Below are 20003 nucleotides of genomic sequence, written 5' to 3'. Positions count from 1 at the left end.
AACACCAACAATAACAGTAACAGCTGCCACCACGAGAACGTATTGAAAACCTCCTCTGTCACACACTGTACTTAATGCTTTCTGTGAAGTAGCTCAGGTTATTGAGGCAGTTACTAGTTTCATCCTCATTTTACAGATGGGAAAACTGAGGGAGAAAGTTCGAGAATATACTTTATATACATTAGCTCATTATCAAATTAATAGACATGAGGTATTATCTCTATTTCCCTGGTAACTCAGATGGTAAAGAATCTGCCTGAAATGCAGGAGACCAGGGTTTGATCCCTGGGTCAGGAAGATCTTCTAGAGGAGGGCATGGCAACCCACTCCAGTATTCCTGCCTGGAGAATTCCATGGACAGAGGAGTCTGGTGGGCTATCGTTCATGGGGTCTCAAAGAATCGGACACGACCAAGCAACTAACACTTTCACAGATGAGAAACTGAGGCTCAGAGAATTTAAACAGTCCTCTTGCCCTGAAAAGAGAGAGTAGACTTAAATTTAAATCCTTATAAAGTATCTTTCAATACGAGCAGCCTTTCTCAATTCTTTCGTTCTTCTTTTTGGCCGCACCCTTCAGCATGTGGCTCCTAGTTACCAGAGAACAAACCTGTGCCCCCGCCACAGGAGTGCTGGAGTCTTAACCACCAGACCACCAGGGAAGTCTCTCAATTATTTATTTTTTTTTTTATCAAGGAACAACTTACACTTAATAATGTGGGCTAGTCTTAAGCATGTAGCTTAGTGGATTTTATGTACACACCAGTGGAACCACCAACCTTATCAAGATATAAAATATTTCCTTCACTCCAGAGGGACATGTGCCTCATTCCTTGTGCCTTCTCCCAGTTAACACCCTCCTGACCCCAACATAGTTCTAGGTTAACTTCTATCACCATTGATTAGTTCTGTCTGCTTTTAAACTTCATATAAACGGACACATACAAAATGCACTCTTCCATGCATGGTTTCTTTCACTCGACATAATAAGTTTGAGATTTCACTCATATTTTGGCATGTATTAATAGTTCATTCTTTTTATTGCTATGTAATATATTCATTTGCATGAATTTATCCAGTTTTATTGATCCATTCTTCTGTTGATGATCATTTCAATTGTTTCCAGTTTTTGACTAGTACAAAGTAGCTATGAATGTTCATATACAAGTAGGCATATGCACTAATTTTTCATGGATTACCATGGAGAATCACTCCATTACCTGGAGTGAAGTTGCTGGGACACAGGGTAGCAGGCACACACAACTTCGCTGTCAATCTTCCAAAGCGGTGGAACAAATTTATACTCCCACCAGCAATAAATGACCTTTCAGTTGCTCCACATCCTCACTCAGATATTGTCAGTCCTTTTGCTGTTAACCAATCAGTGCTATCCCACTGTGACTTTAATTTGCATTTCCTAGATGAGTAATGTTGTAAAGTACCTTTTCCAATGCTTATTGGTCAGCTGGATATCCTCGTTTGTGAAGGGTCTGTTCAAGACTTTTGCCCAGTTATAAATGAACCATTTGTAATTTTCTTACATTTCTTATATATTCTGGTTTGAGTACTTGTAAAGAGTTATGTATTGCAGATATCTTCTCCAAGGCTATGATTTGCTTATTCACTTGTTTAATGGTATTTTTGATGAACACTAGTTCTTATGTTTAAAAAGGCCCAATGTATTATTTTCTTATTTTATAATTTTTCTTTTAAAAAGGTCCAACATGCATACATCTTGAAAATATTATGCTAAATGAAAAAGGCCAGTCACAAATGACTGTGTATATATGACACTATTTAAGTGAAATGTACAGAATGGGCACATCTATAAAGATAGAAAATAGATAGTGGTTGCCTAGCACTGAGGGGATGGGAAAGAAATGAGTGAGTGATGGTTAAGGGCCTTGGGGTTTTGTTTGGGGTAATGAAAATGTTCTAAAATTGGTAGTGGTGATGATCACACAACTCAGTGAATCTACAAAAAGCCATTAAATTGTATGAATCAGAGGCACGAGACATATAAATGAGTGACTTAAAGTATATCTCAATAAAATTGTTTAAAAATTTTAAAAGTTATTTTGTCCATAATCTATTGTTATAGGCTGAATTGTGTCCCTAGTGGAAGCAGTGGCAGATTTTATTTTCTTAGGCTCAAAATTACTGTGGATGGTGACTGCAGCCATGAAATCCAAAGATACTTGCTCCTTGGAAGGAAAGCTCTGAGAAACTTAGCGGATTAAAAAGCAGAGACATCACTTTGCTGAACAAAGATCCATATAGTCAAAGTTATGGTTTTTCCAGTAGTCTTGTGCAGATGTGAGAGTTGGACCATAAAGAAGGCCGAGGGCAGAAGAATTGTGTGTGATATTTCTGAATTGTGGTGCTGGAGAAGATCATGAGAGTCCCTTTGACTGCAAGGAGATCAAACCAGTCGATCTTAAGGGAAAGAAATCCTGAATATTCATTGGAAGGACTATTGCTGAAGCTGAAGCTGCAATATTTTGACCACCTAATGTGAAAAGCCACCTCATCGGAAAAGACCCTGATGCTGGGAAAGATTGAGGGCAGGAGGAGAAGGTGATGACAGAGGATGAGATGGTTAGATAGCATCACCAACTCAATGGACATGAATTTTAGCAAACTTTGGAGATAGTGGGGGAGAGGAAATCCTGGCTTGCTATAGTCCATGAGGTCTTAAAGAGTTGGACAGGACTTAGAAACTGAACAACAACAAAATTCATATTACCCCCAGTGCTTCAGAATGTGACCATATTTGGAGATAAGACCTTTGAGAGGTGAATAAATTAAAATGAGGCCATAATCCAATCTGACTGAAAAAGATGAGGACAGGGAGACGTTAGGGATGCCTGTACATAGAGCTTGACCCGAAGCCTGGATCTAAGTCCGGCAGTGGGTAACTTGGAACTCTGAGCCTGAAGTCCAGCTAAACCTCGCTGGGCTGTAGTCCAACTATAGGTCACACTGAGAAAAAAGCTCCCAAACTTGTTAATTTAAGCCACTGGGTTTGGGAATAACTTCTGTTAAGTGTAGTGTTATTGCACCCATCGTCAGTTGATATAACCACTGTGTCCTCAAAGTGTGGTCCTTAGACACCTGCATCCAAATCATCTGGTCACTTGTTAAAAAAATGAAGATTCCAGGAAAACGATAACTTACTTGTATATACACTGATTAAATGGTTTGATGGGACAATTCAGCAATATATATTAAACTTAAAAATGTATTAAAATGAATACCAAAGCAATTCCACTTCTAGATAGTTCTCCAAGAGAAATCCTTGCTGATGTCCACCAAAAATGGTGTAAGGATGTAGGTTGTTTGTAACAGTAAAAATCTGGAAATAACTATCTGTCAATGAGAGAATGGTTAAATGAATGATGCTGTTTTCATTCTATGGAATCCTGTTGAATACCAATTGTTAAAAAGAAGAAAGTAAATCTCAATGTGTAGACAAGGAGAGTTCTCTGAGATGGATTACTCGGTGAAAAGCCAAGGTGCAGCATGTGTTTCACTCATGTAAAGAAAAAGCCCTGCCCGTGTAAATGTGTTCCAAGACGATTGCAAAGACACAAACAAAGATGGTAAGTGATAACCTGTGCAAGGTATGCCATTGGAAAGGGGTGGGCCAGTGGTGGGGGCAGGGAGGCATGGGTTGCTTTGTGTGAAAGTTTATTGTGCTCGGTTGCTCAGTCGTGTCTGACTCTTTGCGACCCCATGGACTGTAGCCCACCAGGCTCCTCTGTCCATGCGATTTTCCAGGCAAGAATACTGGAGTGGGTTGCCATCTCTTTCTCCAGAATGCTTATGGGTTTTACCCTAAGAAGATAGTTGTTACCTGTATCACACATATTACTTGTGCCATCAAAAGGAGAATTTTTATGTATTAAAAGAGAATGGACATTTTTGCATCTTGCCCCAAGATCAGAAGAGTCTAGGGATTTGCATTTAATGGAAATTTCAGACCCTGTTCTCTTAGCTGTCTGAGTCAGCAACTACCTTGCAAGGAAGTGGCCAGCCAGGGTAAGAGCTGCTCACTGAACTAGGCGGGGCCAAAGACAAACTGTAGGATGTCCCCTGTGAGCCGGAGGTGGAGGATAACTTTACCCAAGGGTTTCTCAGTTTTTAGGAGGTCAGGTGGGACACAAAGCTCTGAAGTCTTTCAGCTTCTGGAGAAGGTTCCTGTCCGTTGCTAGCATTTCCTATATACAGTGTTCTCCATCCCACCTCTGGGGGGAGCATACTTGAGTTTCTGAAGGGTGCAGGGGGAACTTGAGGGTTATCAAAAGAGGGCATAAGGAGTGAGGGGGCACCTGTCACCATGGCCAGCCCAGGGCCAGGACCCAGCAGGCCACTCCACACTTAGATTCTCTTCTTAAGAAAGAGCAAGGTCAGGGTGTGGGGGATAAAGCGCATGGGAGTTTCAATGTACTCTTTTGGTTTCATCTATAAAATCAGGGTTTTGTTTTGAAAACCTGTCCCTTGTGCCATGTAAGTCAGTGATCTTCTGGGATGCTCTGCTAGAGGTCAGGTTCATCAAATCCAATAGAACAGCATCTCTTTGAAGCGCTGGGGTTGAGGTCCAGGCGAAGGCCCTGTTCTGCAGCCCCAGATGAGGTAGGAGATGAGATGTGAGCCGCATCTCACCTGGAGGGACAGGAGTCAGGTTATCCTGCTCCCCAAATCCCAGTCCAACCTCTCAGGAGCCCCCACAAGACTGGCTGCAGGTCACTGTCCCTGTTGTGGCAGGGGCCTGCTTTCTCAGGGGTTGAGTTGGGCCAAGTCTGCCTGGCCTGATTGGCTACTGCAAAAGCTGAAGGCCCATGCCTGAGACGGCCCTGCTGCCCTATCTGGAGCAGGGCGTCCCCTGCTTAGTCCGGAGGGCTCCCATCACGAGCCCTTTTGGTGGCCCTCCTCCCAGCAGTGTGTCTTTCCCTCCCTGGACTCAGGGGCAGGGGCTTGGCTCGCCCCATGACCCAGAACCCTCCAACCCAACCCCCTGGTCCAAAGGGAACCTGGGCAGCAGGGCTGGGAGTGTGGCAGGGAGGGCAAGCCCAGGGATGAGCCCCGGGCCGAGGGACCAAGAGGAGTGGCCAGGCCACAGCAGCGGTCAGGATTCTGGTGAACAGATTCTTGCATGTTTGTAAAACTCAGCCAGCATCTCAAGTGCTGTCTGCATGAACAGCTGCTTTCTATTCTCATCACAGATCTGCAGGATCTTGAACCCAAGTGGACATGTGTCCACATGCAACAGACACACCCTTTCCTGATCTGCTGGGGGCTGGGTGTGCCTGAAACTCTAACTAAGGGCAGGGCTCTGCAGGTTCCCCATTAATGATGGAGGCTTCTTCCAAGTCAGGCCTTCCGGACTGACTAGCTAGTTTCAGCAGGAGACACGGGCACTTTAATGTCAGATGAGAACATCCACTTACCATAAAGAGGCGACAAACTTTCCACCAGGCTAAAAGTTTCAGCAAGTTATATATTCCAGCACCAAATCCAGTGTTATGGTTCCAATCAGTTCAGGAAATAAAATGTCTACAATTTATTTGGGTCTGTAAGACTCAGAACTCCTGGCCAAAAATGCACCCTTTGATCTTTATCCCTTTAATCTGAAGCATTCTCTAAATGCATTTCCATTTTAATGAACAATGCCTTATATTGGCATAATAGTCTTTATGGAAGAAACTCGGATTGTATTTGAGGTTTTCTAACCCTTGGAGTAAATTCACAGTTATATCTGAGTGTCTAGCACGGGCCAACTTCCTACTGGCAGCGAGCACAGAGACGAGGAGGAGAACTCAGGGAGAAGGGTGCAGGAGACCCTGGGGAGACCGGAGCCCAATGTGGGGAGCTCTTGGGAGGAGCCACCGAGGGATCAGAGAGGAAGGAGGAGATGTTTGAGTGAGGCCTCCAAGGATGGATGGGTGGTTAAGAAGAGAAGAGAGGGCAAAGAACATTCTAGTCAAGAGGGAAAGACTGGAACAGTGCAGAATGTGCTTGAGGAGTTGTGGGCAGTTCAGCATAGGCAGGATCCAGGGCAGGGGTGATGGTAGAGGGGACAGGAGAGATGAGGCAGACAGCGGAGCAGGACTGCAGGGGCCTGCACTCCCTGGAAATGGCTCAAGGGACAAAATGCTGTCTGTGGGGGCTTGAGGAATCTCAGAGAAATGGTGCATTTCTATGGAAGTAGTGTTAGATCTGCAGATGGAGGAGCTAAGCAGCAGCTGTTCCCAGCCACTCGCTCTTCGGTGGCCCGTGGTCTCTAGCCACTGCTTCGCTCTGCTCTCCATGGGGCCATCTCTGATCCTGACTCAACCTAACCTGTAGGCCCCGCATTCATCACCAGAGCCTCTTGCTTCTTGGACATAGTTCCATTAGCTAGTGGCCAGTCAATGGACTGGTTCCCCTGTCAGGCATCTGCCCCCAGTATCATCAGCTGTTTTGGTAATCAGGAGGGTTACATGGTAAAAAACTTGACTTTCAATAGAAAATGCAATGCGAGGGGTGGGGAGGAGTTTAAAGAGGTGTGTGCTGGGCAGCCCCACCAAACTAGTGTCTCCTTCCACTAGTGGGGGCCAGTGGAAGCCATCATGTCTTCTAACTAGGAGAATAACACAATCTCAGCTGAGATTTTAGGGTAGTTTTCCACCACATACAGGATAGACCGAAGATGAAGGGGAGGTGCCCACACGGATCTGACATCTACCACAGACCAAGCCCGATGCTCGATGCTGCATGCATATTCCCTTACTTCAGTTTGACAAGAGCCCATTTCACTCGTGAGGAGATGGAGGCTAAGAGGCTTAGAGATGTGAAGTAACTAAAGCCACACAGTTAATAGTGGAAGAGTTGTGATTTGAACCTGAAATCAGGCCAAACTTGAAATCATGCTTCCCTACCACACTACACCAAAAATTGGCCGGGGCAGTCTCTCACTGGTGTCCGTGGGGGCCTCACCCACCCGAGTCTACATGGAGTCCACCAGTTCCTGCCTACTCTTAGCTCCTCCTCCCAGGACTTTCATCCCCATTAAAGCTTTATCAACTACCCAGTCACCCCCGACCCCAGCCTCTCCCCATGCTTTCCGATTTTAACAATATGTTCCAAAGGCTGTTGTGAGAATTAAGTAAGATGGTTCTCATGGAGTGCTCAGAGCTGAGCTTGGCATGTATGTCTGCAGAACTGACAGAGAGATTGATTGGATGTGGGGACAACAAGAGCCTGACATGGAGTTTTATTTGTTTAATGCAGGAGTTGGCAAACTTTTTCTGTGAAAGGCTAGGTGGTAAGTGTTTTCAGCTCTGTGGGTCACACAGTCTCTGAAACACTGGCCAGAGCCAAGACAGAGGTGAATGGGTGTGGCTGTGTGCTAAGAAAACTTTTCCACAAACATGGGCAGGGGCTGACTTGGCCTGAGGGTTGTAGCTTGCTGTCTCTTGGTCTGTGTCTTGGCTCCTTCCATGAGGGTGGTGTCAATGTCTGTTTAGTTCACAGATTCTCCTCCAGGGTCTAGCAAAGTGCCTGGCAATGGAATTGTTGTTCAGTCACTCAGTTGTGTCTGACTCTGGGATCCCACGGACTGCAGCATGCCAGGCTTCCCTGTCCTTCACCATTCTCCCGGAGTTTGTTCAAACTCGTATCCTTTCAGTTGATAATGCCACCCAAACATCTCATCCCCTGTCTTCTTCTCCTATTGCCTTCAGTCTTTCCCAGCTTCAGGGTCTTTTCCAATGAGTTGGCTCTTTGCATCAGGTGGCCAAAGTATTGGAGCTTCAGCTTCAGCATCAGAACTTCCAATGAATATTCAGGGTTGATTTCCTTTAGGACGGACTGACTTGATCTCCTTTAGGATGGACTGGTTTGATCTCCTTGCTGTCAAAGGGACCGTCAAGAATCTCCTCCAGCACCACAGTACAAAAGCATCAATTCTTCAGCGCTCAGCCTCCTCTACGGTTCAACTCACATCCATATGTGACTACTGGAAAAACCATAGCTTTGACTATGTGGAAGTTTGTTGGCAAAGTGATGTCTCTACTTTTTAACATGCTGTCTAGGTGGAGTAGGTATGCCATAAATATCTGTCAAAGGAGTGAGTACACAAGAGAAAGCAAGCAAGAAGAAGGGTGGCTGAGAAGGGATGGTACACTGAGGATCAGCCTGCAGGATTCATAAGTTGCAGGATTAATACAGGAAATAGGAACCAAGCTAGAGTTTTTAAGCAAAAAGGTGGAATTACAAACTTGCTGAATGGCTGGAAGAGAAGGCTCTCTGCTGGATTTCTAGAAGTGATTCCCAGAAGGTGGCAGAGCTGACCTGCCAGGAGTCGCGGCAGCACTGCTATCCCTCTCACTTTCAGGAAGGTGGGACTCGAGGGGGCTGCTGCGGGCACTGTTGACCCCAAGAACACGGTAGTTGCATTAGCACAGCATTTGGTCAGACAGCTGGGAACACCTGCCTGCACGCTGGGACGTGGAGGAGCCTCTGCCACCTCCTCAACTGACTCCTGACACCCACGAAGCTGGAGATTGGACGTCGGTGGCCCCACGGCCTTGCTTTCCAACAGAAAACACACAAAACCTGAAGGAACTTGGCTTCTGTCTCACTTTTGCCTTCCAAACTCCATGCTGATATGTCTAACTAGGATGGCCTGACTGACACTCATGACCCTCATGGTAAGAGAGTCTGGGAAGTGTAGCTGGTTTTTTTTGTTTGTTTGTTTGTTTTTAGCTTCCTTTACCCCATGCACCTACAGGCATCATAGGAAGATGTAGGCTCGTATCCACATCACATTCCAACTGTGCATCCTGGTGATCTATCGCTGCAAAATAAACCATTCCAAACTTCAGTGGCTTAAAACCAGCCATTTATTTTTTTCAGAAATTGGAAATTTGGGCAAAGTTTAGTGGGAGCAAGATCCCCTGGAGAAGGAAATGGCAATCTTCTTCAGTATCTTTGCCAGGAGAATTCCACAGACAGGGAAGCCTGGCAGGCTACAGTCCATGGGGTCGCTAGGAGTCAGACACAATTCACTTTACTTTTGGTGGGGGCAGCTTGTCTCTGCTTCATGAGGAGTCAGTTGGGGGTGGTTCAACTGGTGGTTTAGCATGAGCTCCATGGTGTGAACAAGCCCCCACAGACACCTGGGAGCCCAAGTGGAAAGGAACCAAAGCCCTTGGCAAGAGCCCCAGCCAAGCTCCCAGGCAGAAGCCAGCATCAACTCGGCGGCTGTGTGTACGCCGTTGGGAAGGCAGGTCCTCCAGCCACTCAGGGATGCCCCAACTGATGCCATGTGGAGCAGAGACGTCCCTGATGGATGTTGTCCAAATTGCAGACTTGTGAGCAAACAAATGACTGTTTCTATTTCTGTCACTAAGTTTTGGGGTAGTCTGTTTTATGGCAGAAGATCACTAGAACATGCAGGTTGTACTCAATGTGAAGGAGGAGGGAAACAGATGGAGCTATCAACAAGAATGAAGCAGCCAGTGCCAGGGAGAGGGAAAGGTTGACCTAAACAGAAGCCAAATTCACTTCCCTCCTTTACCCCCAACACTGAGACTTACCAGATTTTTAAGTGATGCTTCCTGAAAATCAAGCCAAGGTGGTTTGGGTTGTATATACCCAGCCAGTAGGCCAAATCTCGAGCTGAATAAGAACCCTTTATTCTTATGAGTATTGCTACCTGGGGGCTCTTGGTCTCTTCCAGAAATTGCCTCTCAGCAATTTTTGATTATGGCCAAGTGATTTAGATTTTGAAATTGCCAACTGTCATAAAAAGGCAAGACTGATCTACTGTGTTCTTATTCATACAACCAGCTTCCAGGATAGCTCAGGTGATTTCCAAGTACAGGGTTGTCACATACAGTTGTGCCAGTTGTATACTGCACAATTCTAGGGGGCACCATTCACATTCTAGTCATGATCTCTTGGCATATTTATTACAATAGTTTTCTGGCAGATGGCAGCAAAGTGTCTTGAGGTAGGGTAGCTTTTTCTAATTTGCAAAAACGCAATTTATAGCTAGTGGCAAGAGGCATAGGGACAAAACTAGGGTCTAATAAATCTTTGGCCAGTGGCAAGAGTTACTAGTAGAAAAGGAGGAAGTGGGGAGGAGTCTTAGGATTGAGGGAGGACCCTTTGCTCAACCAAAATGGGCACCCAAGAGATAAAAAGTATTGAGATTTGTGGGGTTCAAGATTCAACTTCTTGGGGTCAGCAAGGCTGCAGAGAGAATCAGCTATACACTTGTCCTAAAAAAGTTGACATTTAAGGGCTGAGTATAATAAGTAAATAATGACCCTTTGTGGAGAGAGATGGGGATGAAGAGAATGAGTGAATATTTAAATAAAAATTCTATGGTTCTGGTGGGGGTGGGGAGCTGGGGCAGGTGGGGGAAGGAAAAGGGACAGTGATTGCCATGGGAAAGCACTGTTTAAGTGGAGTTTAAATTCTGGTCCACCATAGGAATTCCACCCCACCTCTGACCACTCTGGTTCAGGAACAAGTATCATAACTCATAGCAATAGCACAGCTTCTGAATGTCAAGGTAGATGACATGATGCCTTTCTATTAGAGATATTATAGATTGCAAAATCTTTACAATTGGAACAATGTTCTCCATTTTGCCTTTGATTCCAAAAGAGAGTCCCAGTCAAGCACAGCTTTTTGTTTTATCTACGCATCTTCCAAGGTCTCCTTTGGCTGTGCACGTTGTTTTTGTTCTTGGCTTGCTGTTTTAAGTTCAGCTGTGCTATGTTTCCATTTTCCCTAGTATCCAGAAACAAGTACTTATTTGAATTAGAGCAGAAAAATATTGAATAGAATGAAGCATTGCTTTCCCCCTCTCAAACATGGTGAGGTCATGGTTTAGTGATAGTGGTGACAGTGATGAATGCCTTGCACTTTCACTCAGAGACCTTCAGGAACGTATAAACAAATATTATCTGAAATGCACAGGTGAGGGGGGAGGTGAAGTGGTTCACATAGGATTGTGCTGATTATGGTCTGATTCCTTTCCCCCTTCCCAATTATCTCAAAAATTATGCTTTGGTGAACAGGACTGGAGTTGTTCATATTTTAAATCAAACTAAAGTCCACTGAAGTAGGAAAATTATGCATTTTACGTAAATGATGTGGGCAAATTATTATTCAATTTTTAACAGGGTTTTTCCATCACTTTGCTGTGCACAATGTAACATGGTTAATTTACCATATAGCATTGTTATTCATTCCCTAATTCTCTAGGCAACTGCTGCCATTTGCTTACCATTTCCTCCGTGCTCTCTGGGAATTGACAGACCTCCCGGCTCCATTTAGGGTGGTTTGGTTCCAGGGCGATCTCTAGGGTCTCCACTTCCCTCTTGTCATCTTCCAGTGCTTAGCCCTTGGGAGGAGTCTGAAAATGAAAGGATTCACATATCTGGATTTAGTTTCTGAGTGACTTTAAATGAATCCTTTTGTAAACACACATACATACACACACACATGATAAAATCTCTTGCTATTTAGTAATATTTCCCCACAGTATTACATGTAGGCCTTCTGTTAAAAACACTATCTGAATAATACCCATTTCATTCTGTCTTACTTCCAATTAGCTGCTCATTGATTATTACAGAGCAAGCACTTGATAATTAACTAAAGGAAAAAAATTTCAAAACAAAACAACCAGAGTGCCTTGCATCTGCTAACATATACCTGCTTTCATGAGTTTACATATTACCTGATGATTCAAGCAAAACAGCCTCTTAAATAGGAGGGGAGGAATGAATGACAACAGGGTCAGCAGTGGGAGAAAATCCCCTACTCATTGTTCTTAGGAGAGGAAGTGTGCAAGTCCTGCAATTCTCTTATTCTCATACTCTATATAGTTCAAACCACATTGCAACTAGGATGCTGGAGTCAAAAACCTGCCTGAAACCTTATTCTGTCCTTTTACAGTATTATCTCCCATCTGGGTAGTTAGCAGCACAATCATTAGAAAAACTGATGTTACCTACATACCTTTTAATGTCTGTGTTTGGGGAAGGGGAGGAAGGAGAAAGAGATTTAGATTTTCTTTGCTTGGTTTTGGTTTCTCTTCATTTAGATGCATTTGTTGAACACCTTCTGTACTCAAAGCACATTCTATATTTAGAGCTGGCCACTAATTGAGGTTGGGGATTAGAAGAAAATACAACTGAAGCAAAAAACGCTAAGCCTACCATTATGCATTACATAATCCACCTCTGCTTGTCCTTTAGGCACCCACTCCTCCAGGAAGCCTCCCTTGAACTCCCCATTCTGGGCCATTTGGCACTTCTTTGCAGCCCCTTGTGTTTCCTCCTAACAGAGAGCTTATTGCAGCTATCTTTTATGGATCTCCATTTCACTGGAGAAGGTAATGGCAACCCACTCCAATATTCTTGCCTGGGAAATCCTATGGATGGAGGAGCCTGGTAGGCTACAGTTCATGGGGTTGCAAAGAGTTGGACACAAATGAGCAACTAGACTGGGAATATTAATTGTCTCCTTAGCTTTCTAGTGCTAAGCACAGGGTCTAACCCTTAATAAGTACTCAAAAAATGTTTGCAGAAGAAATGAATGGTTAAGCCCTTACATATAACCAAAGTCATCTCTTTGGTGGTCATCCCATTGCCTTGAATAGCCTCAGCAAAGGGCTCCTTTCATCCCAATTCTGGTTTCTTCCTCTTTGTCCAATGTCTCCATCTTGTCTTCCCCAATTTGCTGCCACCTTGGACCAGCAGGCTGACCTGATCAGACCTTCACTTATAGGCAGTTCTGGATGATTTTCCTCTTCCTGTGATCAAACCCTCCCATCTTCTGTCCCATTCTCAGTCAGGGGGCTGTTCTTTGCTGGGTGAAAAATGGGAATCAAATGTAGAGAATCTATATTAGTGGTGGTTAAGATTACCTCTCCCAACTAGAATATTTCCATGTTAGCAATAGTATCTTATGGACAAAATCTTTACCCTGTGATTCTCAAGCAGGGCATAGGGACCCCCTGGGTCATGGCAGAGTTTTGCCAGGCATACTATAAGCTGTAGACTTGTTAACAATGCACAATCTGAAGGATGGGAAAAGAATTTTATATGAAGACAAAAAATGGGTATCTTAGGAAAATATCAATTTTTTCATAAAATGCACAAACGTTAGAATGAGATTTTGAAGACCCCAGGTCCCAAGGGGTACAGGTTTATTCCCATTGGCGTGGGGATGAGTTCTAGGGGAAGATTCAGGAAACACTAATGGTGTTCACTTCAAGCTACAGACTGGGTCTTCAAGTCACAAGGACACATTCACGACGGCAATGCTAGTGCCTCGGGCAGCTCACAGCAAATGCCAGGGTGCCTAGCAGGCCCTAAGGTAACTATGTTATTTGCGATGTACCTTTCACCCCACAGGATGGCATCATCCATCTAGCCATCCACCCACTCAGCCAACATCTACCATCAGCTTGTCACTGCCCTTGGTGCAGAAGTAGAGTGATGAACAAGTTAGGCAGTTTCTGTTCTCAAGGAGCTCATAATCTGGCAGGGAAAATGCATGCAGAGAAGAGTCACATTATTAAACACATTATTAAAGAGAAGTATTCTGGAAAGGAGCATAGTGTTCTGGCTGCTGGGGGGAGCAGTCATTTTTCACTGATCACAGTCTCCACAAAATCATCCCTGTCACACTGGAAAGTGTATTTTTATTTCTAGTCCCCAGAATTAATTTTAAAAACAAGGTATATCTCCATCACCACCCATGGGATTCTGAATATTTTGCATGTTTGGAAAGAAACAGGTATGCTTTAGGAATTTATTGTGAAAAATTTCTGAGAATCTGCTGCTAAGTCACTTCAGTCGTGTCCAACTCTATGTGACCCCATAGACCACAGCCCACCAGGCTCCGCCGTCCCTGGGATTCTCCAGGCAAGAACAATGGAGTAGGTTGCCATTTCCTTCTCCAATGCATGAAAGTAAAAAGTGAAAGTGAAGTCGCTCAGTCATGTCCAACTCTTCGCGACCCCATGGACTGCAGCCCACCAGGCTCCTCCGTCCATGGGATTTTCCAGGCAAGAGTACTGGAGTGGGGTGCCATTGCCTTCTCCATCTGAGAATCTAGGTATACATAAACTGTGAAGCTTCATTTGATATTGCAAAGATAATTCTTCATTGTTTTCTTCTCTGGAGTTGCAATCTATTTTCGAGGAATGAAAATACTATTGGTACCTGCCTTAGTAAATTCGTACCCTACAATATCATTTTTAGAGTGAGAATTTGTTTGAACTTCCTTTCTCCTCACTCCCCCAATTACCTCCTCCCTCCCTCCCTTCCCGCTTATTCTCTCCTTCCTTTCCAGCAAATATTTTAATCACCGAATTGAATTCCAATCATACAATATATAGTGATAAGAAAGCCAACAAAACGTATCTAAACCCATTAAAATACCTTTCAGGACCGAACTGACTGAGCACCATTTTATACCAATGCAACTTGTTAGGAAATTCCTGTTTTGTCAAGTGAGGTCTCTTGTCCGGAGCTGTGACAAAACAGCAGGTGACATAACCTCACGCTGTGGGCTTCAGTGCCGTCCTCTGAATCCTGCCAAAAACCTTACCTTCTTCCAGCACTCATGAAAGAACCATGCCGTTTCATACGGTATACATCCTTAAAGTCCCATAGGAAATTTCAGATAAGATTGTGCAGCTCCAATGCTACTAGAAAAATCCTCTGGTGCCAAGATTCAGCCACAGGAGGATTCCTGTCTTTCTCAAGGCAGGTAAACACCCTCTTGTGCTTATCGGGGAATCTTGAAGATTGTATTGGGGTTGTTTTGGAGGGATTATGAACACCCTTAACTTTTCTTGTGGAAGTGCCTTGATCCTCACACACCTTTCTGTGCCGTGAACGAGGCAGAGCCAAATGCATCACGGCTTCAGCCTCCACCTTAATGCTAGACCACAGGGGAGGCCCAGCCTCTGGGCCTTCTGGCCCATCAGTACACGGGAAAAAGCAGACTCAGAGGAGAGAGCAAGGTGTGAGCATGGCTGAACAGAACTCACTCTGTCTCATTTACAGCAGCTGAGCTTTGTCAAGTCGTCTTCTCCGGCAGGTTTACGATTTGATTTCAAGGAAGTAAAAACAGCTAGATTATTAGGAAGCCTTGCTATGCAGCCCAGCAATGCCAGATGCCGGCTCTCCTCAGGGAACAGAGAAAGTCCTTACTCACTGCCAGGTCATGAGAGACAAAAAAAAAAAAAAAAAAGCATTTCATCATCACTTGCTATTAAGGCACCTTTCAAGATACAAGAGAACATTTTGGGTCAGTATGTCCAGCTTCTTCTCCCCAAACTTCTAAAACTTTTGGGAGGTGTGGGGACTTCCTGGAAGTGATGTCTCATTTGCCTAGACTAGTCTGCATCAGGGAGATCTCTTGACAACTTCTAAGCTGTTTGGAAGAAAAAAACCTGAATGTCTGATTTCTTCATATTCATAGCTACTTTTACCTTTATTCTGCAACCCTACTCTGTATCAGAATAGTTACAGTGAGATGTATTGCATAAGTGTATCCTCTTGAGTTAGCCAAAGTCTTGAGTTTTGCTTCATATAAGAGAACTCACAATTAACTCAATGGATGAATTAAAGGCTATGATTTGAAGAGACTGTTTTCCTTTAAAAATCTGTCTAAAACAGGCTGTTGTGACTTTTTCAGATCTTTTTTGAATGACGAGTCAGAAACATACACAAAAATCCCCCAGAGAGTACTTGAAAATTATCCAGTCTATTGGGATGTAAAGATGAAAAACACAGTTACATCTTTAAACACATCTAGAACAGCATTAAAAAACTGCCCACTACTGTGATAATAATTGTATGTAACAAGATCTTTGAAATTTTATTAAATTGTATCAATTTAGCAATTGTATTAATACCAAACCAATGCCATAAAAACTTCATTAGTCAGAAAATCCCTATTTCACTTAAAAAAAAGTTGGAAACTTTCTAAACATATAAAGGCTATATCAGCAAGAAAGCGTCTGTCCTCTTTGTATAATTCCACATGACATCAGTGATCTTAGAATCCCAGGATCTCAGATGTAGGAACCTGAAGCAAATCTCATCCAACTCCTTCATTTCTACAGACAAGGCCTAAAAGGGAGCGACTTCAGGTGACTGTTGAACGAAAGCAGCTGAATGAGGGCAGACCCAGGCCTGGCCCGTTGGCCCCGTCCACCCACTGCCCTGTCCACCACACCAGGCTGTTTCTCTGCTTAACAATTTCATTACAGAGGTGGAGGGGCACTGGGGAAACGCACTGACCACAGGACAAGAAAGATTCTTCTCCTACAGTGGGGACACAGAAAATTCCAGTTAAGAGATGTCTCATAAATTAAAATGTTACTGTATGTCTACTCCTGCTTTAACGATCCTCTGAATTAACTAGACAATGGTCTAGCCTTTCTGGGTGAAATAAAACCTCACTCCAGGTGTTTGGAATGTTTTGGGCATTTAGAAATCATCGCACAATGGTTAAATTTCCAGGTGAGTCCTTACCACTTAGTGTGGAACACATATGTCACTCCTAGAGTACCTTCCATGATTTAAACAAAGGAACAAAAAAAAATTCAAATGTAAAATGCTCTCTTTTTAATTACTAAATTAAGAAAGTTAAACAATTTAAAAATGTAAACTCACAAAGAAATAACAAAAAAGGAATTAAGACTTCAGAGTTGCTACTTGGTATTAAAAACTCAAATAGAAATAGGGTTTTTGATTTGTTGTTGTTAAACATCTGTAATTCAAGGTTGGTACAAACAGCAACTAAAAACATAATACTTTTTTTTTTTTTTGTGCATCCTCATGAAATGTAAAGTAGTGCATAGTTATTTCACTGGAGGACTCCTGGACATAGAGAAAGTCATTTCATTAGCAGTAGAGAACATTCAAACACTTATTTTACAATGGGAAGTGTACAAACCCCTCCCTCACCTTCCTGTAAGGTTTAGTTGCAGGAGAAAATTTAGCATGTTGCCATGACTACAATGCTATGGATTTTAGACCATTTAAATGTGGTTACAAGGTTTATTAAATTAAAAAAGTTGGAAACATTTCAGCATTCATGTTTTTACACAAGAAGTTTGTGTGGTATCCATTCTCTAGTTTCCCTGATGGTACTGGCCATTTGCCTGCTTTAAAGAGGCTCACTTTTAAGTTTCAAGAACAAATCATAGTAAGTTGAAGCAAATACTGGAAAAAAAGAAATTGTGAATCCAGCTTGGGCCCTGATGAAAAGAGTCAAAGTAACAGCCATCTACAGGCACAGTCATGAACCAAAAAAGTACAACCCAAGTTAAAAACAAACAAACATGTTTTGCAAAGGCCAAAAAGCAAGGCCACTGGTTTTCAGAATCACACCAGTGCTTCTATGTTGATTTTCCAGTCAAATCCTCATTCTGGGTCCTGAAGCTTTGTGGCCAACATTGGCCATGGTCTCCATGTTAGCACCCACATGGCGTATGCACAGGGATATATAAATTATATATATTCATATTTATAAAAAAGAAAAAAAAAAACCAAACACCTGTCCTGATTGGTTTTTGTTAAAACATGAAAAAAAATTTTATTGTTTTAGACAAAGAGGCCACTTCTGGAAAATAATACTTTTTTTTTTAGTTGAATCAGGTGAAGACAGAGTTAAAATCACATAGGATTTGCATTTTAAAAAAAGGAAAGCACTAGGATCGTTGGCACTGGAGTAACTATTTACACTGAACAGAGGTTTGGCCTTTTACATAACATCGATACAATGCATTTCCAAAGTCTGAGAAATAACAAGGTTCTGTCTCGAATGCTTCACAGAGGAGGTTCGGATGTGGGGACAAGTGTCATGAATGAGGGCCATGGAAGTTCGTCAGCTTCAGAGTCACATGCAATCTGATCCTGGACGGTTCTGGCTGCTCTGCTCGGAGCAGCTGGCTATGGAATTGAAAGCTAATGGGGAGGGGGCGGGGAAGCCTCTGGGACCAGGCCTCTCTCTCTGCAGACCCAGGTCTTACAGGTTTTCCCCGGGTTGATACTGAGGCTCTGTCGCGGTGAAGTAGTCTTCCAGGAAGCCCTGCAGGTACTCGAAAGTGGGCCGCTCTTCGGGGTCCTTTTTCCAGCAGTGTATCATGAGCTCGTGGAGGGAGATGGGGCAGTCCTGCGGACAGGGCATCCTGTAGCCGCGCTCCACCTGCTCCAGCACCTCCCGGTTGTTCATGCCTGCAACGACAAGGGCCGTGAGAGCGGGCACCCCTGCGTCTTCCCTTTCTTCTCCTTGGAGCCTACAGGTGGTTAAAACGTGTTGCGTGCCCCCACCTCACCCAGAGGCGAACTCTGTCTTCAATGGGCTAGCTCACCACTCAGAAATAAAAAAGGACTCCCCTCCAGACACACGTGAAGCCCTGGAGGGTGAATCTCAAAAGCATTAGAAGTGAAAGAAGCCAGACACAAAAGGCGACGTACTGCATGATTTCATTTATATGAAATTCTAGAAAAGGCAAAAACTATAGTGATAGAAAGCAGATCAGTGGTTGCCAGGGGTGACGGGGAGGGCAATCCTGCAATGAGGCCGCAGGGAACACGAGTGTGATGGAAACGTTCTGTATCAGCAAACCCTCCCTGTAAAGTCCAGGCGGTAAAGATTTTAGGTTGCATACTGTCTCTGCTGCATATCCTTCACTTTATTTTTTCTACAGCTCTGAAAATGCAGAAAACAAAGACAGAGTGGGAGCCAGATCTGGCCTAGAAGCTGTAGCCTGCCAACCTGTGTTCTAATCCTGAGTGTGGAGGTGTGACTGTTTATGTTTGTCAAAACTCACTGAATTCTTCAAACTGTAGAATTCTATTGTATGTAAATTATACATCAATTACGCTGACAAAAGTATGAATGAAGTAGATAAAAACAAATTCAGGGAATGAAAACTAAACTGTCCTTTGTTCACAGGACCTATAAGCTCCATTGATGCACTTCATAAACTGGCTGTTCTCGTGCCTGGACAAACTCTCAAGTGCTCTGCCGTTCGAGATCTGACATCACGCCATCACTCTGGGCACCGTCCAGCCCAGTGACCCCCAGGTGCCCTGGGTTAAGACGACTCTGACAGGGAGACAGGGCAGTGTTTACTGATGACCTCAGACAGGCCATCTATCATGGAGACCTCTGTGACCCTCTAGGGGAGCTGCCCGATACAGAGACTTCGGGATGCCTGGAGCTAACAGGAGACGTTCTGGGAGACTGCCAGCCCTCTGGAGAGTGCAGTCTTCCTGCATGCTGGCCTTCTCAACAGAACAGGAAATACCACACGAGGGGTGGACGGGGGAGCCGAATGCCCTGACCCCTTTCTCAATCACTGCCAGGCTCTCTTCTCTGGTTTGTTTCCCTTTTCTGCTGTATCGTGTTCTGCCATCGCCTGTCAAGCCCTTGTATGTTTTGGCTGCTCCTTGGCCCTGAGCCTATAATCTGGAATCCTCTCCAACTTCTGACCCAGTTAATTTACAAAAGCAAAAACCCGAGTTTCAGCCATTCAGAAACCCAGAATTCTTCCCCTGGCTCTCAGGGATCTCATCAGCAGGACACAGTGTGTACATGTAGCAACTTCTGGAGGAGACGGCAACCCGCTGAGTAGAACCACCCAGCCAGAGCAGCAAGGCCAGGTCACAACCCTGTCCCCTGTCCCCCAGAATCCCTCAGATCTGGGATCTGTTGCCAGTTCTCTTTGTTGTTGCTTCTGGAGCTGGGCTGATTCCAGCTCCCGTGACTGTCAACCAGAGCCCTGTGAGTCACATGCTTATCCAAACCCTTTCAGGATGCTTCCTTATTCTCTGCCACTGTAATTCCTTGAGGTGATAAAATCTGTGTATTATTCCTGCTGTGTTGAAGTAGGCCTTCAATTTAATTATTCTAACATAACTCTGCTCATATTTTGGCGGTGACCCTTATTTTAGTGAGAGAGGCTCA

The 20003-nt window shown here is 44.1% G+C and overlaps 1 protein-coding gene and 1 long non-coding RNA gene across 10 annotated transcripts in view; both read right to left on the bottom strand.

Moving 5' to 3' along the window:
* Positions 1–8861: 8861 nt before the first annotated feature.
* Positions 8862–14116, bottom strand: LOC110135380 (uncharacterized). The gene is made up of 4 exons (XR_002313354.2): positions 13407–14116; positions 12616–12872; positions 11284–11412; positions 8862–10784 (listed from the first exon to the last, which is right to left on the bottom strand). It is a non-coding gene; the product is annotated as an uncharacterized lncRNA (long non-coding RNA).
* Positions 14117–17594: 3478 nt separating this feature from the next.
* Positions 17595–20003, bottom strand: part of FYN (FYN proto-oncogene, Src family tyrosine kinase) — a 213754-nt gene continuing 211345 nt past the window's right edge. For all 9 annotated transcript variants that reach the window (XM_070449950.1, XM_070449948.1, XM_020890399.2 and 6 more), the window contains one exon: positions 17595–18265. In XM_070449950.1, the coding sequence (XP_070306051.1) occupies positions 18057–18265 (209 nt within the window). In that variant the 3' untranslated portion in view covers positions 17595–18056. The remainder of the gene's footprint in view (positions 18266–20003) is intronic.

Source organism: Odocoileus virginianus, chromosome 19, assembly GCF_023699985.2.
Source record: "Odocoileus virginianus isolate 20LAN1187 ecotype Illinois chromosome 19, Ovbor_1.2, whole genome shotgun sequence".
NCBI classification, from domain to species: domain Eukaryota; kingdom Metazoa; phylum Chordata; class Mammalia; order Artiodactyla; family Cervidae; genus Odocoileus; species Odocoileus virginianus.
The sequence above is the reverse complement of the archived record's forward strand: the minus strand, read 5'-3'. Positions and strand labels throughout refer to the sequence as shown.